The sequence below is a fragment of the Phallusia mammillata genome, chromosome 1 (genome assembly GCF_965637545.1).
Source record: "Phallusia mammillata chromosome 1, kaPhaMamm4.hap1.1, whole genome shotgun sequence".
In the NCBI taxonomy this organism is placed as follows: domain Eukaryota; kingdom Metazoa; phylum Chordata; class Ascidiacea; order Phlebobranchia; family Ascidiidae; genus Phallusia; species Phallusia mammillata.
The window spans coordinates 5,846,402-5,859,709 of record NC_137252.1 but is presented as its reverse complement, the minus strand read 5'-3'; the positions used below and the strand labels follow the sequence as shown (position 1 = coordinate 5,859,709).

Genomic DNA, 13,308 nt, shown 5'->3' with positions numbered 1-13,308 from the left:
TTATTGGCAGCAACTATGGCCACTGTCAGTCCCGTGTGGAGATCAAAAATGGCCCTAAAAGGACAACAAGTACAAGTGTATTGCCTATTACAAGCGACCAGTAAATGCGCACTCGCTCGACTACCAAGCGCAGATAGGTCGCTGCACCGTAAGCTGTAGAATAGTGCATTTTCGCTTTTTGCAACTTGCCAAAGTTAACACATCCAGACAGAACGACGTCTCCCAATCGCAGTAGCTGCTTCAACCACGTTTCGGAGTCCTCGTCGGAGATCACGTTGTTGCTGCGAACAAACTGCAAACAAACCTCAAATACTTCATTAGATTGCCGACAGAAACGATGGCTTTAATCTGTTTATTTCACAAACGGTTCAATTCCTTTATACTTGTCAGTTGGCTTGAAGAATAATACAGTATGTACACGTAGTATTTACAATAGGGTTTGCTGTGGTTAGATAACCTCTCTTCCGTCAAAGGAAGATTTGGTTTCAGGCTCAAATTGTGACGGGGACTTGTAACAACATAGTCAACCACATACCACTGGTTCAAAAGGCTTCGCTGCTTGGGCCGCGACAATAAAAGTTTCCCGACCACTGCCTTAATCAAACCTACTGAGCTTCTCTGGAACTCTCTTTTACGCAACTTTTTATCACTATCTTGCACAGCATGAACAAAAAAGACGTTTTCAGTAATTGCATTCACATATTTCTTTACCACCTCATTTCCATAAAACTGATTGGAGTATAAAATGAACAAAAGGATCTCAAAATCCAGGATTAACAAAATAGTTAACAACCATATGTACAACACTTAAATAAATTTTTAGTTCAGTTACGTAGGATTTGTTGTTTTTAAACCAACTTAAGCACACCATTCTGTCCCCATGAGGAAAGTGATTGCATTGTAAATTCATACAGTTGCTGGAGTTTGATGCGGGTGACATCACATGTGATCCTCATTCTAGTACAATAGGAGTGGGGAGTTTTGCACATGTTCTGGTGGGATACCATAAGGTTTTGGGGAAAAATGTTGCTATAAAAACATTCCACATTACTGGTGCTCCCGAACGAAGGAAGTTGCTTAAAAATAGGTAATCTGTATTAGCTTTATTTATAAACCTTTGGTTAATTTAGGGTTATTTTGCAGAATAAAGTATGAAATGCAACATTTGCTAACAGCGGCAAACCACAAAAACACATGTAAACTTCTTGGGTACGTGGAATGGCCTTCTTCTATGGGAATCGTGATGAAATACTACAAAGGGGGGAATTTAGAAAACCTTCTAGCCTCGTCAGTAGAGTTACACATTTCCCTTCGTGTTCGCATGTTGACTGAAATTTCAACTGCCATGGCATTCCTGCACAAATTGCTTTTTATTTATGGAGATCAAAAGCCAGGAAACATTCTTCTAACAGGAAATTATTGCAGACTTTGGTAGTTCCATGCTATCCAATGTAGATTCCACAGATAAACAACTGCAAATCACCATTGCATATGCTGCACCGGAAACCCTAACAACCAATGGCTCAATGCTTGAAAAAGAACACGATGTTTATGGTTTTGGGATAACCATTTTCCGAATGTTATCTCGTGAAGCCCCATATCCACCTACCAATATCGAGCAGCTAATAACAGCGATCATAGGTGGTGCAAGACCGGACTGTCAACCAATCGAGAGGCTGAAGGCAACACTCGATGGCGGCAACTTATCTACAGTGAAACGACTCGAAAATCTAATGAAAAAATGTTGGAAGCACGACCCTGCAACACGTCCAAGTATGTCCGAGGTAGCAGAAGAAATGCAGCAGATACTCGACATGCAAAACACATCACTCATCCAACTACAGGCAGAAAGTACTCTGAGGCAGATGAAGTTGACTGACCACACCACCAATCCCGGGCATATTCCACTCTACCGATTTTCAACACACAACCAAAACTTTTCACGTAATATTTGATGACAAATACAATGCTAATTGGGATGTTTCTTATACTTCGTATTTGTACACACAGAGCTTGGAAATGTTGAACTCCAGAGCAATACACTTGAGATGAAGGAGGAAGAAGGGGGTAAACATTACACAAGCATTATATTTCCGATAATAGTAATTAAATAGAAACCATGTTTTTGTAGACATAAAAAGAAAAGTTGTCATTACCAAACAAGAAAAACAAGACACAAATGGTGATATGGAGGGCAGGACTGAGGAAACTACAAATAAAAACAGAGAGGTGCATAACACTAACACCAATAAGCTGGTACATCACTGTTACTTTGTATTTAGAAATGCATGGATGACATAGGTCAGACACCCAAGTGTTACAAGTCAACACAGCACTACAAAAATGAACTGTACCCACTGAACACTGACGACGATCAATTTACACTTTATAGAAAGTTAAGGTTAACTTTCAACTCACAAGGTATAAATTGTTCAAATGTTCCATTAAGCCAACAAACTGCCAAACATACTTTTCCACTTAGATCAACTTAAAAGCACCGATGTTGATTCCCGCAATGTATTAGATGACATATTAGATGAACTGGACAAATTCGATCATTTTGATGCCAGCCAAGGTTAACTTTATTGTTTATATGAAGCTGACAATCCCAATTTTCGATCATACAATACAGCATCAATGTTAATTTACAGGTGAAACACCACTGGTTACTTGGGATCATTTCAGCCCTACCAAGACAACCTTCTTACAAAAGGAAAATGTAACAAAAACATTGACTAAATTGAATATGGCCTCATAAGCAGCAACCTAAAGCTCTATTTTTACTTTTAGTATGCAAATTCTGATACAAGCAAGATCATTCAATTGCAGACAGACCAACACATGAATATGGAAAACAGAGCATGCAAAAATGTATTTGTAAACTCATGAATAACAGCAATTTTATTAATGAGAATGTACTAATCATAATGGTGAAGACTGCAGAGTTTTAACCTAAGCACAAGTATTACAAAATCCAAGTGTACAAGCCAAAATTGATATATGTCAGAGGAATTCCTCTTACATCTCATTAGAAATATGGGTTGCATCACACTTAGTTGTTTTTACCTAGAAAAACAAGCCCAATGAAATATTGGTAATAAATGTCGGAACACTAACAGTTCATGATGACCTTCTTTCAATGAAACAAGATGAAAGCAGCCGACTGTCAACTTCTTATGAAAATAATAAGTTTCAGGTAAAAAAATGTTGGCTTTAAAATTTATTGTATCACATAATTTTATATCATTACACAGAAAAACTACAAATTTATTGAGAAAATTGAACAAACGGTTGGAAAAGATGGAGCAAAACTAACAGTTGGTGGATGCGTTGTTGACATTCCAAAGGGTGCATTGACACATGATGAGAACATTCAACTGACAGCTTCATATGGAAATGAGAAGGATGAGGTTGTCATTTCAAAATAAAACTTTAGTGTGTCTTTTACCTCCTTGATATTTTCTGCAAGGTTGAACTAACACCAGAACTTGATTGTAAACCAGACGGGCTACAATTTCACAAACCAATTACCATTCACCTTCAAACCTGTTATTTGGCTGACCAATCAATTCCAGTTGATGTAAGGTTGTTAGTTAAAATGGTCTGGTTTGTTTTAACCACATTTTTTTATCCTACATATCAGATCAAATACAGCACAAACACTAAACCTTGGGAAACAATGGCTAATGTTGATCACTCTGATAAAAGGTTTATTACATTCCAAACTGACCACTTCTCATTGTAAGTAAACTGTACTACACCATTTAGTGCACAACAGAATGGTGGTTAACCAATCCCATTAGTTTCAAGGCATCCCAGGAAAACAGCATGAAAGCAGTAGAAACTGACTTTTGTGTCAGCCAAATGATCAACAAGGAATTACTCCAATCAGTTCCACTCATAGGGTAATTTTTGTGAAGTAACAGAAAAAACTTCAGTTTGCCCAAAAGTTATAAAAACAATTTTTGCTAACACGCTCTGGATATGCTCAAAATCTATCAGATAATAATAGCAGTTTATTCACAGCATGAAAGAAAGGGACTGTTTGTCTGCCATTGATTGGAACAAAGCTCCTCAAATGATGACAAATGAGAGTAGGTGTTAATTACAAATTGTTTACAAAAAATGTTTTTTCATTAACACTTGCTTAAAAGCCACACAATGCTTAGATTTCAAAACTCATTGTTGAAATGTAAGTTTTTGAATTGAAGTTATAGCCAAAAAAGCAATCAACTTACACATTTTGTAGAATTTAACACAAACCTTACTTTCAGTCCCTGTTTTATTAGTGGCATTTCATATTTCAGACCAAGGACAGAATACATTATTAACTACGGTAAGTGGAACATTTTTTTAAATTTTATTTAAAAAAGGTGGGTTGAGTTATTTTCTTTGAACAGAATACTTCAAACACAGTGTCAAAAATTGTTGGTACAGAGGGAGGAAAATTAGAATCTGATGGATGCTCAATAGTTATTCCCCCAAGTGCTTTGTCACAAGATGTTTTAATAACAATTACTCCACACAAGTCCAATGCGGTGGTTTTTTTTTTTTTCTATTTTGTTAAAAATAAATCATTTTAAATACAACTGCCACAGATTGTGCACATAAAAAACAGTGTAGTGAATCATCATTTTGACTGTAAGGCATGTTCATCATACGCTTTTAACAGATTTACTTTAAACACATTAGACTATTGCACAAATGACTTTAAAAACCAATACAACAACATGCTAGACCAAGGGTGTCCAACTCGAAATCACCGCCGTGCCAATCTAGGTTTTAAAATATACTTGCGTGCCAACGTTTGGTACTTTTTCCAAATCATGTCTTTAAACGTCTTAATGGTAGAAAAAATATGTTGTCAAACACGAGTAAACTTGTTTATGATACTCCAGAAACCTTTTATAGCATACCATGTCACTTAAAGTGCACATTCCATAACATGGAATATAATACGACAGCATAAAGGCCCGGAATTATCCAGAATTCGACAGTTTCAAGCACCTAAAGGTAGACGGATCGAGTCTAAAAACGACCAATTTAATTAGTGGATTTGTGTAACCTTGATACTGATCATCTTTACTGAAGTTAGAATAAAGGCCAAAACGAATCAATAGAAAAATATTAATTGCCAGACAAATCCTAATGTTTACCATCTGAATGTGCAAAAACTTGCGTGCCACTTTTGGCATGCGTGCCATGTGTTGGACACCCCTGTGCTAGACCAAAGTTTGTAGAACAAACAATTACCACTTTTCAACTTACGACAATCCACTGAAAAAAAGTATTCAAACAGTACAAAATTAAACTGTTGCTGTAATATGCTAAACAGATGAATAAAATTACTTCCATCAGTAGGTCTGTACATAAAAAAGCCCATTTTTAGGAGAAACTGAACTGTTTGTTATTTTGTTTAGTTGGATATTGCGCCATGTATAAGATGTAGACCAGCTGGATTAAAGTTTCACAAATATGTCACAATTACTCTCCCAATTTTGAGGAAAGAAAACAAAATTGTGGTAAGTATTTAAATACATATAGTTTTCACATTGTTTAACTGACTGTGCTAGATCAGAAATTTGGTTTACATTGTGTGGGTAAAAACATGTTTTTCAATAAAGGTTAAATACTGCAATAAAGATTCTCCGTGGGCAGTGTTGACAAAATCACCAGAAATTTCAGATGCTTACATATCGTTTCAAACCAAGCACTTTACCAAGTAAGTAATCTATGAAAGGTACTCCACTTGTTTTGTTTGGTGCATTTATAACAGCAGATTTTATACAAGTAACCATCTTTTTTTGTTTTTCAGATTTAAGGTTGTTGCTCACAACCAAAATGATTGTCACCAACTGACAAACCTAAAAATTGTACTTCAGCACAACAAGATGAGTTTCGAATGAGGTGAGGGTAACAAAGTTACAAACAAAAATCTTTACTACCATTTTAATGTATTAAAGTTTAACTTAACTTACTTCTTATCTTCAGAAGAGAAGAAGACCCAGTAAACCTGTCCATTACATACAATGATAACCAACCAGAAACACGAATAGACCATATTTTTGAAAAATCACTTGCAGAATTCCAATACCAAATAACAGGAACTAACCATGAAATCGATTACATTCTCCAATGTTGTAACATGGTTGCACAAAAAGCAAGGGGACAGTTCTATGTACCAGGTTTGTTCAATTTACTTCAGCGTAACAAATTGACCATCACAAATCTACATTCTTTTGCAGAATTGGGAACAAACAATGAAAGACATTTGGGTAAGAGCAAAAGAGAAAACATGCATTCTACGCAAACTAAATCATTAAAATGTTTTTCCAAAACCTGTTAAAAAGAAGTTTGCGTAAAACCGCCCATACAAAAATACTGTAATAAAAAAATATTCTTTTTCCAACCACTACATGTTCAATTCTATAGTGCCCTTTGATGAGAGTCTTCTTGTGATTGCAAACAATGTTGCAAATGAAGATTGGAACAAATTTACACGACAGTATTTAGATGTTGATAAAGCAATACTGGGCAACTCTATAACAAACAACCGAAATGACATAGAAGCACACAAACGATGCATTCTTATGGCATGGTCTCAAAATGGTAAACACCAAGTTGAAACCCTTTATTGATAAACAAAAAGTGTTATTTTTTTTTTTTTTTAGTTGAAAACGATGCAACAAGACTGCAACAACGTATTGAACTGTTTCACACAAATGAGTTGGAACAATTGTAGTGATTTAGATTTCACATAGTTCAACATGCTTTGTAGAAACTGTGGTCATGATTTTGCAAAACATATATTGTTTATATTTGGTTTAATCAAGTTGTACATGTTTTTTTGTGAAAAATTACTTTTTTTAGTTTAAAAATCATGTTTGTATGTGTGATTGAAGTTTCCAATGTTTTAAAGTTGTCAGAAAAAATTTAGCAACATAAGCATGACCCAATCTGGGTGTATATTAGTTTTCTTGCATTGTAAAGCTCAAAGGCTATCCATAACATGCACAATGGTACTACCCGAGTTTTTTAACAGTTGGTTCCAGCAAGTTCTTTTAGTGCTTGCTATTAACAAACTAGTCCAGGAACACACACCTAAAATAGTATTAGCATAAACATAACAAAACATTGGGTATATACTAGATTATATCTATTCAAATTACTGAACTGGGCTAGTAGACCACCACATGAACCAGTGGCATATGACCAACCTTTATCATTCATGCATGACTTTGTCCTGGTTGTACTCTTTATTGTTTACAAAAAAGATAGGGGCAGATCTGAAAGGGAAAAAAAAAACAGTAACACAACACTGACCGCGAAAAATATTGATTTGTGATATGACTAGTGCCAACTCTAACAAAGTTGCTTTTTGAAACCAACCGAATTTCTTGGCCATTAATACAATTTAAACCAAATGTTAATTAGGCTAGCTTAGGCATTATAGAACCGATTTCCACTTACCGTGATTGTTTTATTTCTATTGGCTTAATATTTTGTCAATGAGCAAATCGCAGGCCTCACAAGCCCATGTGCTGAAGTTTGTTTGGAAGTTTAAGTATTAATTTGGAACAGCATTACTTGGGGGGGGTCGCGACCCCCAAAGATGTTGCCAAGTACTTTTGAGGGGGTCGCGAAGATGCAACTGAACACGGAATGATTTTATCTGTATCATAAAAACTTTCCATATGACTTCTGACTTCTGTTTAGCGTATATTCTGGGAGTTAAACTTCTTGTGTGCGTTTATAAAGGGGTCGTGTGGTGTTAGAAAATCCCTAAAGGGGGTCGCATAGTAAAAAAGGTTGAAAACCACTGGTTTAGTTTGTTACAGAAATTAATTGCAGCTGGTTATAGGGGGTTGAGTCGGCAAGGACAGTGTGTTCTTAAGCAATAAGTAGTAGAAGGCAGAACTGGTAGACAAATGCTCAACACTAAACACCAAGTTTTGCACGTGAACAGTACTTAAAAGCAGTGGTAATTTAATGTCTTGGTTTCTTGTTTTTATTGCAAACAATAGCCTATACTATAAAATCTATTGTGATAATTAGTTTTCACACAATTTCAGTTCCAACAAAACAGTAAATGCATGGTGGCTATAGTTCGTTGCCAAAAACCAATGTTTATTTTGTAAATTACAGTTTTTGCCCGAGGCAAACCACAGTATGCATTCTTTCTGACATAAATTCATTTTCATATCTGGGGTTCTCTGCAAGAGCTGCGAAATACAAAACTTGGAAGCGAAATTTTTTGTGTTACAGCAGGGGTGTCCAACCTTTTTGGTCAAAGGGCCACATGCGGTTTACGAATGATTGCATGGGCCACTTGAGTGTCACTGGTAATTTGGAATCTTAGAAATAGCTGTCTTATAATTTCTAATTAAAATCCTCACACTGAAATTCTAATCTTAGAAAAGTGTATTATCCTCGTTTACAGTTATAAGAACAATAAACACACCACGATATAGTTAAGTTAACAAAGTTTTTCCCACACGTCGACATTTCAATGTGAAGTTTGGCACTGTTTTTCTCTAAGAAGTTTCGCAATATTCGGTGAGATGGACGATGTAGGATGTAGCAATGCGAAGCGAGTTTTCCATATGGCTGTCAGAAATTACTGATCTTACAGGGGATTTAAAGTCACATATCAACCTTTCTTGGAAAGTTCTATTGGCGTTACTTGCTTTTTGTTTCCTGTTTGGCATAATCTATATCACTGCAGAGTGCGGAAGATGTTTTTACTGCTAAATGCGTTTTGAGCGAGTCTCCTATACCAGATGTATCTCAATAAAGCAAGAAATATTACTGACCGACTCTTGAAGCACGAGTCAGATTGTGACGAAACAATGTAGAAATTGTGATGCGTAACAATGCGCATTGTGACGCAATAAAAGTTGTGCATTACTACTCTATTAACAAAGAAATGAAGCAAACAATAAATGCCAATTTTCGGAATGAAAGTTCGCCATAAATTACGTCGGCGCTTAAGTTGTCAATATGAGTTATTTCAAAAAAATACCACGTGGGCCACTCAGAACCTATGTGGCCCGCGGGACACAGGTTGGACACCCCTGTGTTACAGTTATAACATTATAACATTGAGGCTTTTGTGGTTATCTGGACGGAATCTAGATTTTATAGCCATCATCTACATCCAAAATTTTACATCTAGGCTTAACCAAAACTATCTAGATCTAGCTATAAAATATCTAGAGTGACAGCCCTGCCAACTGGGTTTCATGTGTCTGTGAGCTGTGAACATGGCTTAAGTTTTGTCAAGGTCAACTAAACACAAAACCCTAACCCAAAAGCTGGTGACTCAACATTCGTGTTTACCCAGCGGAACGTGTGGCTTGGTGAGGTTTTAAAACCGATTGTGAATAATAGTTGGTATATTTCGTGGCCTGTTTGCATTAGGTTGAGCGTTTCTCCATATCGTGCAACGATAATAATTCACTTTTGTGTCGTCTGTAAAATTCGAAATACTTTAACCCAGTGGTTCCGCAGCTAGGTTTAGAGAAGCGAAGTGCGTTGGATAGTTTTAAAATACTTATAAAATACTTAGTAAAACCGTATGTGATGTAATAAATCGCGTTTGGTTTATCCTACGGGCCGCAATATTGCGCAACTGGGTGTATTTTATCTAGTCTATAAATCTTTAAATCTAATCAAAATATTATGTTGTAGAAATGGGGTTAAAAATAAATAATCAGTAATGAACATATAGAAGACGTATGAGAATTAGTATCATCCTTTTGGTAGTCAGTCTATATCTGGAGCCTTCGTGGATGTGAGCAGCGTCTCAGCTATGTTACGGTCAACAAAACTCGCTGACTCGATCGAATAGCGGCAGAAAACCACAGAATCAGGCTCGTAGCGAAACGACGGATCGGGTATAGTGTGTTCGTGTGACGGACAAGGATGGCAGTACGGTACGCAGTAAATTTCATCAAAACGTAAGGTGCGCAAAGAAAGCTAAGGTACGGTCCTTCACTAGAGCGTACCACCGTACCAAAAGCGTACTGTACCACCGTACTGTACCACTGTACTGCTACGCAAAATAAATGTTGATTAAACGGTCATTTTTGAATAGTAACAATTTGCAGATAATATCGAATTTGTCTGAAACTTGAATTTATATTGTTTATGACATGATTTCATCACAATGTTCTTGCACCGAAATAGTGCTCAAAAAAGTTTATGATGTGACTGCTTAATATTTTGTTCTTACTATGCAAAAGGAGGGTTACACGTACTGTAGGCGTACCGTACCGTCTGCCATCCTTACGGCTGATCGCTGCAAAAAGAGGGTTACACGTAGCCTACTGTAGGCGTATTATTTAATGATTTTAAAGAGCCCCGGCACCGGAAAATTATTTTTTAATGTGTTGTTTGTCGTATTTTTATAAACACGATTCCAGGTTCGAAACCACAAAAATCGAAGTTACTAGTCTAATATTTACGTTTTAAATCTAAAAACACTGACACCTTGCGGATAATTTGTCACTTAGCTTAAATGTCATGTGAAGTCACCTCGTACCAACTTGGTTTGGAGCTTGTTTGTAGTCGGTGGTTGTATAACATTTTGCGACGCCAATGACGTCAGTCAGTTTAGGTATTTTGGTGTTTAATTGTTTTCATTTTTATACCCAAGTGTGCAAAAATGCCTGCAGTGTGTTCTGTGTATGGTTGCTATTCGAGAGGAAATCAAAAGGCCATCAATATGACACTTTTTCGCTTTCCAAGTATAAAGCGATTGTGGTCAGCTTGGATTAAATTTGTCAACGTGAAGAGAAAGTGGAAGGGACCAACAAAATGCAGTGTTCTTTGTAGCCTACATTTCACAGATGAATGTTTCACAAATAAATTGCAGTATGACAGGGGTATGGCAAAGTTGTGGTGTTAAAGCCAAATGCCATTACATGTATTTATGAGAACATTCTTCTTCAGCAAGAAATGCCATTGAGAGCAGCTGCAAGAAAAGTAGCCACACAGCGCATGGTATGCTTTAGTTAATTTTTTTCTGACATAATCTCATTTAACATTAGTCTTTAATATTCCCATTATGTTATACTAATTTAGTTTATTGTCGTGCCATTTACTTGGTAATAACAAAAAAGTGTGGTTGTGAAAAAAAGGTGTCATAATATCAATACAATTTCATGTAGGGAACCACCCAATCTAAGCTATGAAGCAAAATACATTGTGTGTAAAAGAAAACTTCTTCAGCACTTTAAAATTTACCCGAAATGTCAAGGTGTCAGTACCCACCATAAAAATTTTTGTTTCACTTGTGACTGTGGCTCAAGATTGTACTGCTCTCTGTTGCAAATAAGTGAAAAAGTCAGTGTACCAGAAGTAAATTAACTGCAGATTTCCCTGGACACTCAGCTAAATTTGGTACATACACAATGATGGATCTTTGCAACAATAAAATTGTTGCTATTAACTTTGTTCAGGTATTCAGTTGATAATTTCATAATATTTTCTAGGGCAATGAAGTGGCAAACAGCAATGCTATGGAAACAGAAGGATTCTTGGGAAGCATTACAAGCAAAGGATTGTTTATTAAAGCCTTGACTGACAGGCATCCACAAATCATTAAATACATTAGTGAAGAATCGTCAGAAACAAAACATTATGTTTGGCATGTAGCTACAACTTTACAAGTATGATAGAAATAAAAAGATGAGCATACACCAGTATATGTGTGTTTATGGTTTTGAATTTGGAAATCCAAAAGAAACTGACAGCACTTTCTAACAAAGCCTATTGCAAAGAGTTGGGTGAAAAGCTTATGCAACCCCACGTATTGTTGTGCAGCAACGTCACAAGGAAATTCACAACTTATAGTTGACAAGTGGCTGTCAGTCAACGTAACTCTGAAGTCTTCTCCAGCACCATTCAACAAATTTTCTGTAGGCAGTATATCTGTAAAGCATGAATACATAGAGGTTGCTGGTGGCATATTGCATGTTAGTAGTTGGTACAGTAAAACTTACTCGTGACGGGTGTTACCCTCATCATGATTTCCGAATTGACGTTTAAATCGATAATATGCTGCTTCTAATCCATACACGTTGATACATATATTCACAAAACACTTACCTTTTTAAGCAAACAGTTGTTATATATTCCTTAACTGTCAACTAAGTGTCTACGTTAATTTTATCAGTTATGAACATTAAAAAAATGTACGCATCAAAGGTAAAACAAGCAACAAAAACAACAGCTGACCAACGCCATTGTTAGAAGTTGGTACGAGGTGACGTAACAATCGCTGCTGCCAATGCAATACGTACCGTACCGTACAGCCATCCCTGGTAACGGAACATGCATTTCAACTCAGAATGAGACCAGCAGTTATTTATTACTGTACCGTTTTTTGATTGATTTGACTAAATTGTCTCTACATCGGATTTGTGACGTTTAGTGTTTGTTACAGGGTCTTTCCGCAAACCGTAGGCATCATATGTTGACAATCACTGATCGTGTAATTCGACATCGTAATTGAGAATTTACAAAGACGTTTATTAAAAAAATGAAACATTTGCTTGGAATAATAGAAATAACTTACTTACAACGTACATCGTTTTCACAACTAAGCAGTAAAAGCGGATAACGAAACATATTTTGTTGTTAGCTATTACATTTATACCAAGGCGTTAATGTAAAATTTTTGTAAAAAAATATGGTAATGTTCGTTGTGTTCATACAAGGTCGATCGTATAAATCACCTAAATTTTTTGAAATTGTGGTAAGCACATTTTTGGTCCATAAAACTCCGGTTTAAAAAAATGTTACGGATTTGAAGGGCGGCGCAATCGTAAAATCAACCAGGCCTTTGTTGGTAGTTTCGCTTTCGGCTCAGTGTTCGACACACGGAGAACCAACGTTTTATACCTTATGGAACTCAAGTCAGCGTAAAGTTTTATTTTACCCTACATTCTCCATTACAAGTCAGGAAACAATGACACAGGCGCAGACAAGAACTCAGTGTCGTGAAAGCCTTTGAATAAGACGATATTGCGAAACGTAGGCCTAACATGTTATTTGTGTGAGTTGGCAACGCCTGTGTCTGCGTTAGGGTCGCAATGACTACAGCGCACGTGACCGTGAACATCGCTTAAGTTTTGTTACTGCCAACAAAACCCCTCAAAAGCTTGTGACTCAACATTTGTGTTTATCCAGCGGAACGTGCGACTGGGTGAGGCTTTAGAACAGAATGTGAAAAGCAGTTGGTATACCAATATATACATACAATATATATCGGTGGCGTTTACTGTTTAAATTTGGTGGGATTCT

The 13,308-nt window shown here is 36.4% G+C and overlaps 1 protein-coding gene across 1 annotated transcript; it reads left to right on the top strand.

Annotated features, from left to right (window-relative positions):
* The first annotated feature begins 3,139 nt into the window (after window positions 1-3,139).
* LOC145220010 (uncharacterized) lies at window positions 3,140-3,909 on the top strand. The gene is made up of 5 exons (XM_080087323.1): window positions 3,140-3,196; window positions 3,255-3,410; window positions 3,470-3,580; window positions 3,644-3,741; window positions 3,804-3,909. The coding sequence occupies exons 1-5, from the start codon at window positions 3,140-3,142 to the stop codon at window positions 3,907-3,909; spliced, it is 528 nt and encodes a 175-aa protein (XP_079943449.1).
* Window positions 3,910-13,308: the final 9,399 nt, after the last annotated feature.

Excerpts from the sequence above, each read along its gene's own strand:
- LOC145220010 (XM_080087323.1), top strand. The coding sequence starts at position 3,140 with ATGAAACAAGATGAAAGCAGCCGACTGTCAACTTCTTATGAAAATAAT. Across the intron at positions 3,581-3,643 it reads ACCAATCAATTCCAGTTGAT|ATCAAATACAGCACAAACAC; the intron begins GTAAGGTTGTTA and ends CCTACATATCAG. Across the intron at positions 3,742-3,803 it reads CAAACTGACCACTTCTCATT|TTTCAAGGCATCCCAGGAAA; the intron begins GTAAGTAAACTG and ends CAATCCCATTAG.